At 40.2% G+C, this 15,076-nt stretch overlaps 1 protein-coding gene across 1 annotated transcript; it reads right to left on the reverse strand.

Annotated features, from left to right (window-relative positions):
* Positions 1–392: 392 nt before the first annotated feature.
* LOC103638195 (alpha-mannosidase) lies at positions 393–13,557 on the reverse strand. The gene is made up of 29 exons (XM_008661190.4): positions 12,980–13,557; positions 12,810–12,893; positions 9,427–9,515; positions 9,167–9,341; positions 8,902–9,021; positions 8,704–8,790; positions 8,531–8,602; positions 8,323–8,436; positions 8,093–8,193; positions 7,917–8,010; positions 7,641–7,811; positions 7,472–7,555; positions 7,109–7,174; positions 6,985–7,041; positions 6,459–6,678; positions 6,125–6,261; positions 5,339–5,407; positions 5,195–5,254; positions 3,584–3,655; positions 3,442–3,489; positions 3,196–3,315; positions 2,907–2,972; positions 2,158–2,270; positions 1,978–2,062; positions 1,785–1,895; positions 1,608–1,703; positions 1,464–1,511; positions 1,306–1,374; positions 393–801 (listed from the first exon to the last, which is right to left on the reverse strand). Exons 1-29 carry the CDS (start codon positions 13,184–13,186, stop codon positions 613–615), a joined length of 3,024 nt encoding a protein of 1,007 aa, XP_008659412.1. The 5' UTR covers positions 13,187–13,557; the 3' UTR covers positions 393–612.
* Positions 13,558–15,076: the final 1,519 nt, after the last annotated feature.

Consider the following 15,076-nt stretch of genomic DNA (forward strand, 5'->3'; position numbering starts at 1 on the left):
CACCTTCACGCTTTAGGGATTTGTTCTAAAGTGCACATCGAATATTCAAGTGCCAATTACAATTACTAAATATAATCTAATTACAAAACTAAAGACTAAATGATAAAAGAAAATTTTTTAAGCCTATTTCATTTATGATTAGTAAATGTTTATTATAGCATTACATGGTCGAATATTGATTAATTAGGTTTAATAGATTTATCTTATTATTTAGTCCTTATATATGTAGTTGATTTTATAATTAAACTATATTTAGTATTTTTAAATAATATCTAAACATTATAACTAAAAAAAACCAAACAAACCATTGATAGATGGATCAGGACGCGTGCTAATGGGCTCAAACCAGACCCGAGATCAGCCCAATCAGCCCAACAGATAACGGTATCCGCTAGGAAGAAATACCCGCTTTACACAATGAAAAGCACCACAACCGTTCCTTTTTTTTTTCCCGACATGTAGCTATTATTACATGAACAAACTTGGTGTGGGTGTGCACCTCCATTGCCCAAGTATTTGATCCTATTTGAACTAAGATTTGGGCACGTTAATGAAAAGGTAGAAATTACTCTATGGACTATTGTTTGTTTACAAACAAAAGAACAACTGCCACTAAAATTTCAGCAAGAAGGTGCGTATCTCCATGGGTCCTAGTTCAACGACTAGAGCCCTACTGTCAACTGGGCCACCTTTTACTGCGGCAGGACCAGTTTCAGTGTTCCCAATGACCCTCCAGCTGAGCTTCTTCATGTCTGACTTCTTTTGGTTCGCGGAGAGGCTAGTCTCCGTCAATTCCTTGATCTGCACATACATTTGATTTGAACGTCACTAACATTTAATTGGAATAGAACGTCCAAGTTATAAAAATCTATCAGCCCCGTTTGTTTGGTTGGAATTCAATTCCATTTTGATAATTATAATTTAGACAAAACTAATTAAGTTCATATATTTATATACGTAATATATTTGTATATTATCGTAAATCATATGAAAGAGATAGTTATATAATACATTTATGTTATAGCGAATCAAGTAGACGATTATGCTATAAGTTGTACATCGGAAAAATAACATGTAAATCTATAAAATTAATTTTCATCTCTTATCACAGGAATTTGAGATAGGCTTATATGATAACTTTTAAAAGTGGTGAAATGTTATATTCTAAAAGAATAGCATATTCTATTAATAAAATTTCAATTCCTCAAAATAAAAGAAAACAAATAGGACCTCAGAGTTATTTGGGGACACCTTCATTTTTTGTTTTCTTTCAAATATATGAGCTGCAGCAAGTTCTCTACTTACAGTTCTCTTTCCGAACACCTTTTTCAGATCAACCTTTGCCACCTTGGAATATCTCGGGTCCTCAGCAGCCTACAGACCCGGCAAATATTGACTAGTATCGATGATTCATTATCAAGGAGAGGAAAAATAACAAAATTTTAAATAAACTACAAACATACTTGAAAGAGATGGGCCAAGCGGAGTAGTGTGGTACCATCATCTAGATTCTGAAATGTTGAGACGAACAGGTAAATTTGTAACGGAAAATATACAAGTAATCGGATGCAAAGTAATGGGAAGGAGGAGAACAGGTACAGTGATACCTGCAAAGTAACAATGGCGACATTATCAGGAAGGCTGTAGTTGGCATTCATCATACCAGCTTTGGCCACGCTGTAGGATTTCGAGCTGGTCTCATCCTGTAATTAACAAGAACAAATTGTTAACTTGGACGGCATGAAAACACAGAGCAGAAAGGTTCAGAGGGCAAGCGGATGTACCTCATGAGTGAAAGCAAGGAGAAAGGGTGAGTAGACTTGCTGGCCATATGTACGTCGCCAGTGAGCTCCATGCCCTAGCTTCTCGACATTGACGTAGTAATTGCCCCTGGCCTGTGGTGTTTTTGGAAGGATTACGGTAGCTATCAGTGACTGGATAGCAGGATATAATAGAGACAGAACTGAATGTGTGTACCGTAAGCCCTTGGCAATCTTGATCCACGCAAACCACCTCGTCAAGTGGCTCTCCGACACCCCTGCCATCATCCTTAAGTAAACGCCTGAAATTAGTTGACAACATCTGTGGTTAGACTAGAGAGAGTTTCAGTCTGGAAGGGGATTAGTAATACTGAGCACACGCCACTTTAGCTGATACCTGTGTAGCATAATCTCTAGCTGACCATCCTGAATGCTTGATGCTCCGACAGCACGGTCCACAAGCACAGATAGCTCATATTTTTCATCTGCTACATACACTCCTAGGTTCACCTGGAGAGTCAACCTGTCAGAACACTCCTAGATTTTCGAACTACTGTCTTTCTTTACACAAAAAAGGACATATTTAACTGCGCAAAAAGATAGTAGAAACCGAATTCTATGTCTACTTGAGAAAATTTGGTCTGCTCGCCTCTAAAACTTTTTTTTGTACAGGAATGATCATAAGCCCCAAAATTTTTGGCGCAGTCCTAAACATAAATTTGAATTATTTGTCAATGTTAAAGTCACGAGTGGGCCGTCCAAAGCCCAAGCCTAGCCTAAGGTGGTCCAAATCTACTGCCTGGTGGGATTACTGGACTGGGCTTAAAAAGTCATTATAGGCCCAACGTAAATCGTCCTTTCCTTATTTATGCGTGGCTCAGTTATTATCAACTATACAGCACCAGACACCCATATAAGGGTTTGTTCGGTTAGCTCTCAATACATGTGGATTGAGTGAGATTGGATGGGTTTGAATCCCAAACAAGTTAAACTTCTTCTTCATTTTTTTCAATCTCATCCAATTCATATATATTGGAAATAACCGAACAAGGCTTAAGCAGTGCACTGTTCGCCAATAGTTCTGCTCATGGCAGAAAATATTTAACAAGGATAGTAATTTCCTGCTTATGAGGCTGCTTTCCTTACCGGATAGTAATTTCCTGCAACTGGTTGAGTTACTTGAAGATTCCAGTCCTCCCTGTAGTTTCTCACCTGCAAATGGAAGTGTGTGTGAATCTATGAATCTAAAAAACATGTCCAAATACAGACGACAAAGATGCCCTCCGTTCCAAATTACATAACAAAATCTATGACTCTAAAAAGGTTAAAATAACTTATAATTTGGAACGAAACGAACTGTACAATGGTGTGTGTTTTATAAACAAGTAAGAGCAGCAAATATCCAAAAGTATAAATTAATTATAAAGATTATTACCCTTTTGAGGAAATCCCTTCCATTGGAGTCTGTATAAAACGTACTGTTTGTGACCATATTTGCTGTCAGCCGTGTGATGACCTCCTTCCCTACATCATCATCGACAGGGATCGGCCCAATCTTTGTGACAAATGAGAGTTAGTTGATTTTGAATAGAATATGCGTCCATCACCTGGGATATTATACTGTCCCAAAATAGCGAAAATTAACCCCATTTCTTTATTTCCACTGAAAGTAGGTACTAACCGTGTATTCAACTTCAGCATGCTCCTTGTTTTTGTAGAGTCGTGTTATCTATACAAAGAAACACTAATTACATGCTCGCGCGCTTCTCAAATAAATGTTGGTATACATTAAATTACAATTTCGCTCTAACATTGCATCTGACCTGATAAATCCATGAGCTGAATTGCTGATGCACTTCGTCAACCAGTGGTCCACGGATAACTTTCAGTGGCACCTAAGAGGAATTAAAACGAATCAGTCCACGACATGGAAACGTGAATTTTGAAGTTGTAATCTGACTAGCCCACGATAATTTATAATTTAGGTCTTTTTACCAAAGACGGCCAAGGGAAGCCCGGTAGCTCTGTATATGATTTATATTGTAGCCACTCATGTTCTTTTATGGGGTGTTTGGTTTCAATAATCAATCCATTCTAGATAACATGAGATAATGCATCATGAGTTAATTTCATAAATTTAGTGGAATGAACTCATTCATCATATTATTATTCGTCATATCATTATAATCCACAAAACCAAATAAGAAAGTGAGAAATGAGAGAATGATGAACTATCTCATTTCTCTAACCAAACATGCTATTAGTTTTCTGGTGAGTCTTTTCAAGCAGGATATGTGCTTGTGTGATCTATGATCTGTGATTCTTGTTCTATAACTCCTTTCTTTCTTTAAAGAAAGGCAACTTCTACTATTTGTGTTTCAAAAAAAAAATTGTAACCACTGATCTAAAAAAAGTTTTAGTAAACTCTATTTTTTTGTAAATAAGGGCTTTGAAGTAATTGGCCCGGCCCTTATTTCATCCTCTCGTTCTTGATTCCCCTACGATCGCATCACCTACCTCCGCGCAGCAGCAAGCGCAACTTCAGGCAACCAGTGTAGTGAGCGCGTGACGGCAGCGAAGTGGGACCCAGCAGATTTCATAACCGGAATTACCAATTTATCCTTTGTTTTCATTTTAAAAATAAAAAATATCGATATTAGTCCTATACGTATTTTGGTACTGTCCCTACTATCCAATACTTCATGAACATTTTTCTTTTAGCACTTCCTATTTCTCCACCATTGGATCTAGTTCACATTACGACCTCTACAATTTATTTTGTAATTAAAAGGAGGATATCGAAACTTTATTCTCTCTTGATTAACAAGAGATATCCGAGGCCGGCAAAGAGAAAATTGTTCACTCTGGTTAATATATGTGCTTAGATTACTTGTATCCTCTGTTGTTTCAAAAAAAGACACCTATAAATACTAGGGTATCAAATAAAACATTCAAAATTTGAGTAATAAAACGTAATCACCAGAGTTTTCATTGAAGTTACTAGTTATTTCCAATTGACTTCTAGTATTGTAAAGATATGAGGTAGAAAATAAAACTACATCCGCCAGACATTAAAACATAAAAGTACCAAACAAAAATAGCCGCCCTGTCATCTACTATTCTGTTCATGAAACAGATCAAAAGGTTGTTTGAGAATTACACTGTACTGTTCCAATATACTACATCTCTTATTTTGTTGGCGGTAAACTGGAACAAAAAATATATATTACAACTTTTAAAACTCTTGCTTCAGCATTGTTTTTTTCAATACAATTATTATGAAACCACTATAGCAAAATACAAAAAGAACCAACAAATTATGTTACCATTAACAGAAAATTTCAGTCTTATACAATTTAAAAAAAAATGTGCCATAGGGAAATAGATCAATTGAGTGAATTATAAAGACACTCTGATAGGTTGTATGGTATTACCGAGGATGAAACCGTAGTCGGTGTATTACCATCTGGTCGAAATATATATGCTCCAGATGCCTAGCATGAAACACAAACATTAAAACTATCAAACATGTGCTCATTTTTTCTTTTAACCGAGAAAAGCCAGTCCCTTAGTAAAACCTGTGAGTCTGAGGCATCACCCTCACTTGATCTGTACCAAAGAAAGCTTTGTTGAACTGGTAAATCCACCTGAAACATATAATCAAAGAATAAATGTATTAATGTTCCTTTTTGGAAAATTTGAAGCATTGTTTAGGTAATTAAAAAACTCAATACTAGTCCTTATGTTTGAAAATACTAATCTGGCACAAATAGCAAAACCACAGATTTTGAGTAATATTTAGGAGAACCCTATTGTATTTGCACCCTTCAATAGAAAGATATATGAATATAACAAATAGCATATATGACTAATATTGTGCAACTTCCTATGATTCGTACCTAATATTGTGAATAAATATCATGAAATAAACTTGAGTGCATGTTTATCATCCTTGGATGATATAGGTAGATAAACCATAAAAAGGAGTGTAAGTCATTTTAGCTTTTCTAGATCTATAGTTTATTATTTATGTAGACATGTATTATATATCTATGTGCACAACAAAAAATATGTACATAGTAAAGGCAAAAAAACTTAAAATTTAGAATTAAGGCGATGTTTGAATGCACTAGAGCTATTGTTACAGCAGGATCTTATGCGAACTAGTACAAATGCATAACAAAGTCGAAGTTAAATCCATTGCAAGTCATAAAATAATGGATAATTTATGAACCTTCTTAAATGGGAAACTGGCTAACAAACACCGATGAGAAATGACTCTTTTTTGATTTATTTATGTCGACAGATCTACCGTGAAATATTATCAAATCATTTAAAATGGATAGATTAATTCTGAGACTCACTCCTGAGATGGAATTGAATATCCTATTGAGTTGTCCAGATGCTTTTGAGAAGGACATCTTTAGATGTCCTGGTCCAACTTCAATCGTGCTGTTACTTGGGGAAACCACGTCCGAGACATGCTCAGTACTGTTGTATCCTAGACAAATGATAGTTAACATAGAAATGATCAAATTGTCTTACTCTGTTATATCGTAACTCTGCTATCGACAAATCAGTTTCAAGCTTCAACAAGAATGATATGGTTTGAGAGTGTAAAAAAACGAAATTGTATTTGCTAATGGGCTATCAATGTTGCAGTTTATTCTAAATAAATATTAAAATTATGCCATTCACCTGCTCCAGTTGATTTTGAAATGAAGTAGGAATTCCAGCCCATTGGTGGTACAGAAGCTTGAAATAGTAGCCAATACTTAGGGGCCTTGTGTGTTGTGATTCCAAGATAAGCCTTCACATAAAACTTTCTTAAATTTCTCGTCACATTATCAACCTCAACTAGCTGTGACTCAACAATATTTCCATCAGAGCCTTTTACAACTAGGTTTTGATCATTGACCTGAAAATGTTAAAAGAATATGTAACGATAAAAGTAGAGATGGTCAATAGGCTATGCGCTGAAACAAGGTGCATGCTTCAATGAAAAAAACTATCCTAGTATTTTTACAAATGTAGGTCCTTCCATGAACCTGGATGTAATATTCTCTTAGGCCTTGTTTGGTTGCATGGGGACCAGAGGGGATTGAGAGGGATTAAATCCATTTCTATTCAATCAATCTCCCTCAATCCACTCTTAATCGAACAAGCGCTTAATGGATATTCGAAATTTCTGAAGAAATGTTGAGTGAAGTTTTCAGTCACTTACAGGAACTCTTATGAAGTCACTACGTTCCCATCCAAGAGGATTGTAAACAACTACAACCTACAACAAATCATGTCAATATCACATATTAATTGGTATACAAAATGACATAATAGATAGTACTCACTAAACGCTTTGTTGATGAAATTGCTTCCTCGGTCGAAGGGCAGTAGCTTATATTGAGAAGTGAACACTAAAAATTCAGTCAACAAGACAGACAGTTTGCTTAGGTTAGTCTCTTGAAGGATAACACATGAGAAACTTAGAAAATTTATACGGAGTTAATATAGCACAGAACAGTAGGTGTTAATATTGCACAAAACGAAAATAGTAGGTGTTATATGACAAAAAAATCAACATAAAAATCAATCATTAAGAGAGACAGTTTTTGTCATTTTGACAAGAAAATATAATGTCCATAGGGAAAAATATGGAAGACGCATGATATCTGAAAGAACACACCAGAAATAAAGAGGACACATTTTCTAACCTGACTAAATTTTACAACAGAGGATCCACATGTCCCGTTGGAGCTGGTCAGACAAGCCAGAGCGGTGTTTACACCTTTTTCAACCTGAACGAACGACAACACTTCTTCAGCAAACACAGGGGCATTGTAACTGAAAAAACCTTTTGAGCAAGGGAAGAAATTGCGGAACCTTTGCTGCTCCCAGCGCAAGCCGTTTCGCGTAGTCATCAGTCGTGTGCTGTTTCGCAGTACCTGAGACTGCATCGTGATGCTGGGCAATCCCCATCGCATCTTCCAAGCTGGAAGTGAACAATCCCAAGGAGCTCCTACCGCCCACCAAAAACTCTATCTGACGTGCAGCCTGTCAGGAGACACAACTTTCTCCAAGGTTATTAGAGAACTCAATACATGGTTTAGAATTTAGATGGAAGCATGATTCATGCAGTGCAGCATGTGAATGTTTTACCAAGTAGTATCCGCTGTGTACTCGAACATATCGCTTGAAAGTTGGACGGCTCGTAAAGTACCCAGTCCAGTATGCATTCGTTGAATCAGCGTAGCTGCGATTAATTCATTCGATGCATCATGGATATTTTCTTTAGCATGAACATTCCATGTTGTACCTGTAGTTCGAGAACTCACGGGAAATAGTCGTCATATTTTACTGGCCAAGATTCATTCGATGCATGCTTAGCATCTGTGTAGATAGACGGAGTAGAATACAACGCATGCACTCTGCCGTCCTGCAGGGTTCAGGAAGTTATTATTATCTTGCTTTTCAAACATAATTTAGTAGAGATTCCAAAAAAAAACTAGTGCTAAACATGAAAACTCTGTCGAAACTTGACACGGAAGGATAAAATTTGCAATACCTTGTTCACATGTTGGATAAGTTTGTCCATATTCCGGAACCAGGATTCAGCGTACTGGTAGTTAAAATCATCCCCCATGGTCCACATTATGTGGTCTGTACGTGTAACATTTGCCTGATCCCCAAAACATTTCAGAAGTGGGTTACGTGTTTCAGTTAGAAACACAACTACTTGGAACCGCTGGTATCGTAAACAGCTGGAGATTTACCTGTGCTAAGGCTGCAGCAACAAAATCATCTACACGTTCTTGGACATTGTAGTCAAAAAGTGACAGGTCATCCTAGAAATAGTTGTGCATGATTTAAATGAATGTAAGGTTGGGTGAAAAAAAAATCACTGTGGTTCGGTAGGATGAAATTGGTTATGTATGGATTTAATTACCTGAACAGGTATGATATTTTCATCCAAAACTTCGAAGCCAAAGCCATCTGGTGGGCTATAATGGACAGGAAAGGCATTCGTGAAGATCTGCAGTTTAATTATACAATTAATTACATGAGTCGAAAAAAATGTGAGAGTTAATAATGAATAGTATATGATGGTATACAAAAATATTTGTAAGGAAAGGACAAAAGAAACCTGTGAAGATGAGCCGAAAGTTCTTGAGCCACGCCATATAACCTCTAGGCCTTTGTCTGCTTTCCGTGTTGCCCTATCTTGGTAATCAATTCTTGCGAAATGTACAGAATCAAAACCAAGCTACAAGTGCAGTAAACAAACGTTACATGCAGTGTTTTCAGAGATTTATGTCTCTATTCAGTGAGCCTAGGAAACAGGAATTTATACTACTATAGTAGTTTCTTGAGGAACTTTAACATCATTGCAAATGTGATGACCACAGTACCTCTGCTCCAAGCAAATAAGCTTGCACTGCAGAGTGACCAAAAGGATCAATTTGCCAGCCAGCTCTTGGAGTCTTATTGAACTGTTTCTTGATCATCCGGTGACCAAGCGTGGTCTGATCAATCATGTCAATGTAATGCACGGCAGCTTCATCGTGCATACACCACCCACCATTTCTGGGAAAAAGATCATCAACAAGATTTTTTTTAAAAAAAGTATGATGCCAAGATCAAAGCGGATAGGGACAATCACGTTCCATACATGAACTCTAGCTGTCCGGAATCAACCAGTTTGTGGACTATGTCCTGGATTGTGGGGCTTTTCTCGGCCCACCACCTTTGGAAGAAAGCCTGAAAGCAAAAAAAGGACTAGGTAATTACCTGGGAAACAACACATACAGAAAAAGGTTATTTTTCTGATTTTGAAAAGAACCATCTGGTTCGCTCCCCATTTTTGCAGAAACTTTGGTTCGGTAAAAAAAAAACTGCTGCTTTTACGCGGAATTTGACACAAGGAGAACATGAAACAGGTATGGGCATCCATATATAGGAGCAGAGTCCACATGCAACATGTTGTATCGCTTGTACATGATAGCAACCCATGACTTAGGTAGATATGGGCGTGGGCCCTCTATTTCAACTTGTCAGTTTGAACATCATCCGATCGGTACGCAATAATCCACACACCTTGCATTGAAAGTTATATTTTGTTCAGTACTAGCTTCAATGGTAAAATGGCGTAGGAATACTTTGTGCATAAAATCCATTTATTTTTTATGTGACCCGATGTTTATATTACTAAAAAATTTGACGAAAATATTTGTAGTATTCAAATATTTGTAGCATTCACTAAGAGGAACAGAGGAAAGCCGCCCTAACAAGTTCAGTGCTCCGCGTTATTCTAGACATGATAGGCTTAACAAGTCCGCTTCGGATTAAAGTCAGCTGTTCGGACTGCTGCAGCTGCAGTCTATAGAGATAAAACACTGTAGAAGCAACAGAAGTCGGTACGGATTAAAGTCAAGTGAACAGGCTGGTTGAGGGAGAAAAAAGTGGATGGTGCTTCACATCAAATCGATTGGTCTGGATCGGCTATGAGCTTACAAATATGAACTGGGTCATTTGGAAGGTATGGGCGCTACCGAAATGCAAATTCTTCAGTTGCTTAGCCATCCAAAATAGAATTTGGATAGCGGATCGTCTTGCGAAGAGGGATTGGCCCCACAACGCTGCCTGTGCATTGTGTGGGCAAACTTTGGAGTCAGGATTGCATCTCTTAGTTGAGTACCAAGCGGATTTGGGGAGAGGTGGCTATATGGGTAGCGATGGAGGGTCTTAGTCCAAGTAACTGGGACCGCAGTGAGTCTTTCCTACAATGGTGGATGTCCCTACCTACAACTCAAGATTGCAACAGGAAAGGCTTGAGAAGCCTCTTAATTTTAGTGAATTAGACCGTCTGGCGTGAGAGAAATGTTAGGATTTTCGACCACAAGTCCTCCACATGTGCTCAGATTCTCACATCTATTGTATTTGAGGCATCGACCTGGATACGTGCAGGAGCCAACCAGCTGGCTAATCTCCTAGCCTCTCTTTAGTTTTGTGTGTTTGAGATTTGCTTTTCTCCTAGTCTCCTTTTAGTTTAGTCTTGTTTTTTTTTGAAAGGGAGGGGCAAAAGGATTGCCGCTCCGATCTATATTAGAAGGGAAAGATAAATACAGACTCCAAGGAAACTAAGGGAAAGGAGGCGAAAAACCACAAAAAAGAACAGAAAAGAACAAAAACAGCCGAACCAAAAGAAAAAGAACCACTGGGCCAAAAAAGCCCACTAGCCCTCAGATACTACCATAATCCTTGACCGCTAGAGCAACTTGATCCGCGCTTCGAAGCTGCCTTTGAAAAATTCTGTTATTTCTTTCCAGCCAAAGGTTCCACCAAAAATGAATTAGGAGACCGTCGAATCCTCTTCTGGTCTGTCTGGTGTAGAGGTTGCGCAATTCCATCCACCAATCATATAAAGAAATGTCATTGGAAGACCCTGTCAGCAAAGGGACGTTGGCCCCAATCCAAACTTTGTTCCACACCTCTCTACTAAAGGGGCAATCCTTGCACAAGTGGAGGATTGTTTCTGGGGCTGAGTTGCAGAGACAGCAAACTGGATTACATGGCCAGCCTCTTTTTTGAAGGTTGTCGGCCGTCAGAATTCTCTTATGGAGAAGAGTCCAAGCAAAAAATCTGCACTTCGGTTCCACTTTAGCCTTCCAAATGGGGCCTAGATTCATACTACTGAAATTGGATGCGAACTGGATTTTATAAGCACTACAAGCACTGTACTGCCCATCTGCCGTCCATCTCCAAGAGATGGTGTCTTCTAGCCCGTTAAGCTCATGCATATTACCTATGGCCCGCCAAAGAGAGATCAACTCTCCAAACTCCCCCTCCCCCGTATACGGTGAGCAAAGACGAATCCAGTTGTTGTTATTGAGCGCTTTGGCCACTGTGATGTTCTTCCTTTTGGTCTTCTTGAACAATGAAGGCGCAATGTTCTTAGGGGCCTGGCCTTGAATCCAACTAGACTTCCAGAATTCAGCCACCTTTCCATTGCCTACCGTGACAGTTGTGGAAGCGTTGAAGAGATCTTCATCAGTTTTGTCACAAGGAAGCTTCAAGGCAGCCCACGCCCTATCTTTGCTCTTCCAACGTAGCCACGACCATCTTAATCTTAGCCCCCTCGCAAAACGATCAAGGTCCAGCACACCAAGTCCTCCCTTGTCCTTTGGGAGGCAAGTTAGGGGCCAGTTGATGAGGCAGTGCCCCCCGCTGCAGGCTTCTGGATTGCCCCCTTTCCACAGGAAGTTTCTACGCATTTTGAGTTTGTGTTTTTGGCTTAGTCATAGTTTTGTGGGGTGTCCTTGTATTTTAAACCTCGTCCTTGGGCTCCCCTCTTTTTAATATAACGGGCAGATCTCCTACTGGTTCGTTTCAAAAAAAAATTCGATTGGTCTGCAGTGGAGCAATCAAACGATCGTTGTCAACCTCAAATCGATGTGGAGCGAATCATATCGTCTCATGGTGGAAAATGTGGAAAGTACAACGGTGCAGAAGTATGGTATGGAATATGGATCAGTCACACACGAGAAGGTTGCATCTTCTTCTTCCCTTTGTTTTGGTGCGTGTGTGGGTCAAAGGCTGAAAGCTTCTAGGACCACAATGAATGGTCTGGACCGGAGGTAAAAAAAAAAGATGAGTTGAAGCTATCTATATTTGATCGATGTCGATATAGACTAGGTCATAGAACAAAACAGAAGCAGAAGCAGTCAGCAGAGAAAGCAGACCACGGGTTGAATCCAAATGACGTGCACCCTCCGTGTCCTCTTGTACTTGTCATCACATCAAAATACTGTGGTCCAACAATGTGCACACGGACGGCGAAAACTTGAAACTCTAATCGATTAATTAATGGCGTACAAGTACAAGCACGTTTTGGCTTGAATCTGACTATCTTTTCTAGCACAAGTATCGAACCAAACTTTGACTGCAAAGAAAGCACGCGAGCATTGTAACTGCCGAGGCGACAAAACAGAGGAGCGGAGGGCGATGCAACACAAGCGCTGTGACTTGTAGACGGCAAGTCAAGGCACCACTGACCTGCTCGACGACGACGAACTTGCGGGCGGGATCCCTGGCGAGCGCGTCCACCACGGAGTCGAGGGTGTTCATCACGCACGCGCCCTGCATCCCCCAGGATCAGGTGAGAACCGAGAAGAAAGCCGTTGAGGCCGGAGCATGGCGGCGCAGGAAGCAGGATATGCATATACCTGGATGCTGTTGTTGGAGCCGACATAGTACTGGTCGACGGTCTTGAGCCACCCGACGTCGTCGTGGGAGTGAGGCACCAGGTGCACGTTCAGCTTCCCGGCCACCACCGTCGCGTTGTTGGACGCCACGGCGAACGCCGACGCCGTCGCCGCTGCCACCGCCGCGAGCACTAGCACTGCCAGCAGAATCGCCGGCGCCATCACCATCACGGCCGCTGATGGCTTGCCCGGCCGGCCCCGACGATGACGAGCGCAGAACGGAACGGGCAGTGGAGTGGGAGCTGGCTGGCCGACAATGCGGACGAACCTTTGGGTTTGGGTATTGGTTTCTTCGCTCTTGGAGTTGGAGATTGGAGTTGGCGTTTGGTTTGCACCGGCACCGGGCGTGGGCGTCGTTGAGCTCACGGTGGGCTCTGGGCTGGGCTCCGCCTCAGTCAAAAGAGCGGGACCGGCTTGTGCTGCGACAGGCTTGGTATATCGTATTTATATATACACACAGATAGACATTTTGTTTACAATACATAAATAAATAAAGTTTATAAATGAGATACGCGCAGGGTACGATGCCCAATGACTATATTATTATCAATCGTAAGGTATATATTCTGGTCCATTTTGGTAGCTAACGCATCTTGTCCACATGTACGTGTACGGCGGACTGATTTATGGACTAGTGACACGTGAACCGGCCGGGCGGCCGGCAGGCACAAAACAATTTCATCCTTATCTGTAGACTGCAGCGTAGCATGGGAGCAACACCACTATTTGGCTTTAATTCGTATCGGCTTCTAGTATTTCTGAATAGCTAACTTTAATCCAAAACGATTTAATCCAAAACGAATATATGAAGAACCAATGAGACGACTAATATGAATAGGAGCCACTAAAATTCCCCATTTTCTCCCTATATACACGTCATACCCCACCAAGAGATATGCAGAGTTGTACATCGATCGGATAGTGTGTTTACACGGAATACCTCGGACAATTATCTCAGATCAGGGAGCTCAATTTGTGGTAGATTTTGGGAGCAGCTACAAGACTCACTGGGCACCAAGCTGATTAGAAGCTGAGCATACCATACTCAAACTAATGGCCAAACAGAGAGAGTGAATCATATTCTTGAGGATATGTTGAGAGCTTGCGTGATACACTGTGTCTATCGCTAGTAGAATTCTCCTACAATAACAGTTATCAAGCTAGTTTGAAAATGACACCATTTGTCGAACACCCCTTAACTGGTCACGGGTTGGAGAAAAAGAAATCTTTGGACCAAAATTGGTTACCGAAGCCGAAGAAAAGGTCAGAATAATCAGAAAAAATTTAGAAGTTGCTCAAGCCAGGCAAAAGAGCTATCATGACAAAAGAAGAAAACCTCTATAGTTTGAAGTAGAAGATCATGTTTATCTTAAACTCTCACCCACCAAAGGTGTGCAAAGATTCGGGATTAAAGATAATTTAGCCCCTCGCTATTGGATCTCATGAGATCATAGAAGCATGTGGATCGGTAGCTTATAAGCTAAAGCTACCACCTAATATATCTGCAATACACAATGTGTTTGTAACGCCCTTAATTTCGGGTATAAAATTTCTTCTCTAATTGTCTACCAAATTCAGGTGTTACCTCTTCTCTCTCTAGACTTCCTCTCTCTTCCTTTTGATTAGAGTTAAGTCAATTAGGTGAGAGATTAATTATTTATTTTATCAAAACCCTATGTGATTCATGAAATGTTGCATCATGCTGAGCCTAAATTATTCTTTTGTTTGATGCACATGTTTGAATTAGTTTGAATTTGAGTTTTGTTTGAATTTGATTTGAAATCCATAGAGAAAAATAAAAATAAAAGGCATTAGAAATTCCAGGGAAAAAGAAAAGCGCATTTCAGCCCAGTTCGGCACAATCCAGCCTAGCCAGGCCGCGCGCGCCCGCGTCGCCTGACAGGTGGGTCCCACCTGTAGCGACGACCGCGTCCACGCGCTCTCTCCCTCTCTCTTCCGTGCTGCTCGGTGGGACCGACCTGTCGGCGCCGATTCTTTCGCGCATGCGCTCATTCTCTCTTGCTGCACGGTGGGTCCGCTCTGTCAGCGCTGACCGTC

Source organism: Zea mays, chromosome 1, assembly GCF_902167145.1.
Source record: "Zea mays cultivar B73 chromosome 1, Zm-B73-REFERENCE-NAM-5.0, whole genome shotgun sequence".
Taxonomy (NCBI): Eukaryota; Viridiplantae; Streptophyta; class Magnoliopsida; order Poales; family Poaceae; genus Zea; species Zea mays.

What these genes read in the sequence shown, in the direction of transcription:
- LOC103638195 (XM_008661190.4), bottom strand. Translation starts at nt 13,186, where the DNA reads ATGGTGATGGCGCCGGCGATTCTGCTGGCAGTGCTAGTGCTCGCGGCG. An exon ending in CGACTACGGTTTCATCCTCG is followed by an intron (nt 3,656 to 5,194) that starts GTAATACCATAC and finishes AATTCCTCTTAG; the next exon opens with GTGCCACTGAAAGTTATCCG. An exon ending in ATGCTGAAGTTGAATACACG is followed by an intron (nt 3,316 to 3,441) that starts GTTAGTACCTAC and finishes TTTGTCACAAAG; the next exon opens with ATTGGGCCGATCCCTGTCGA.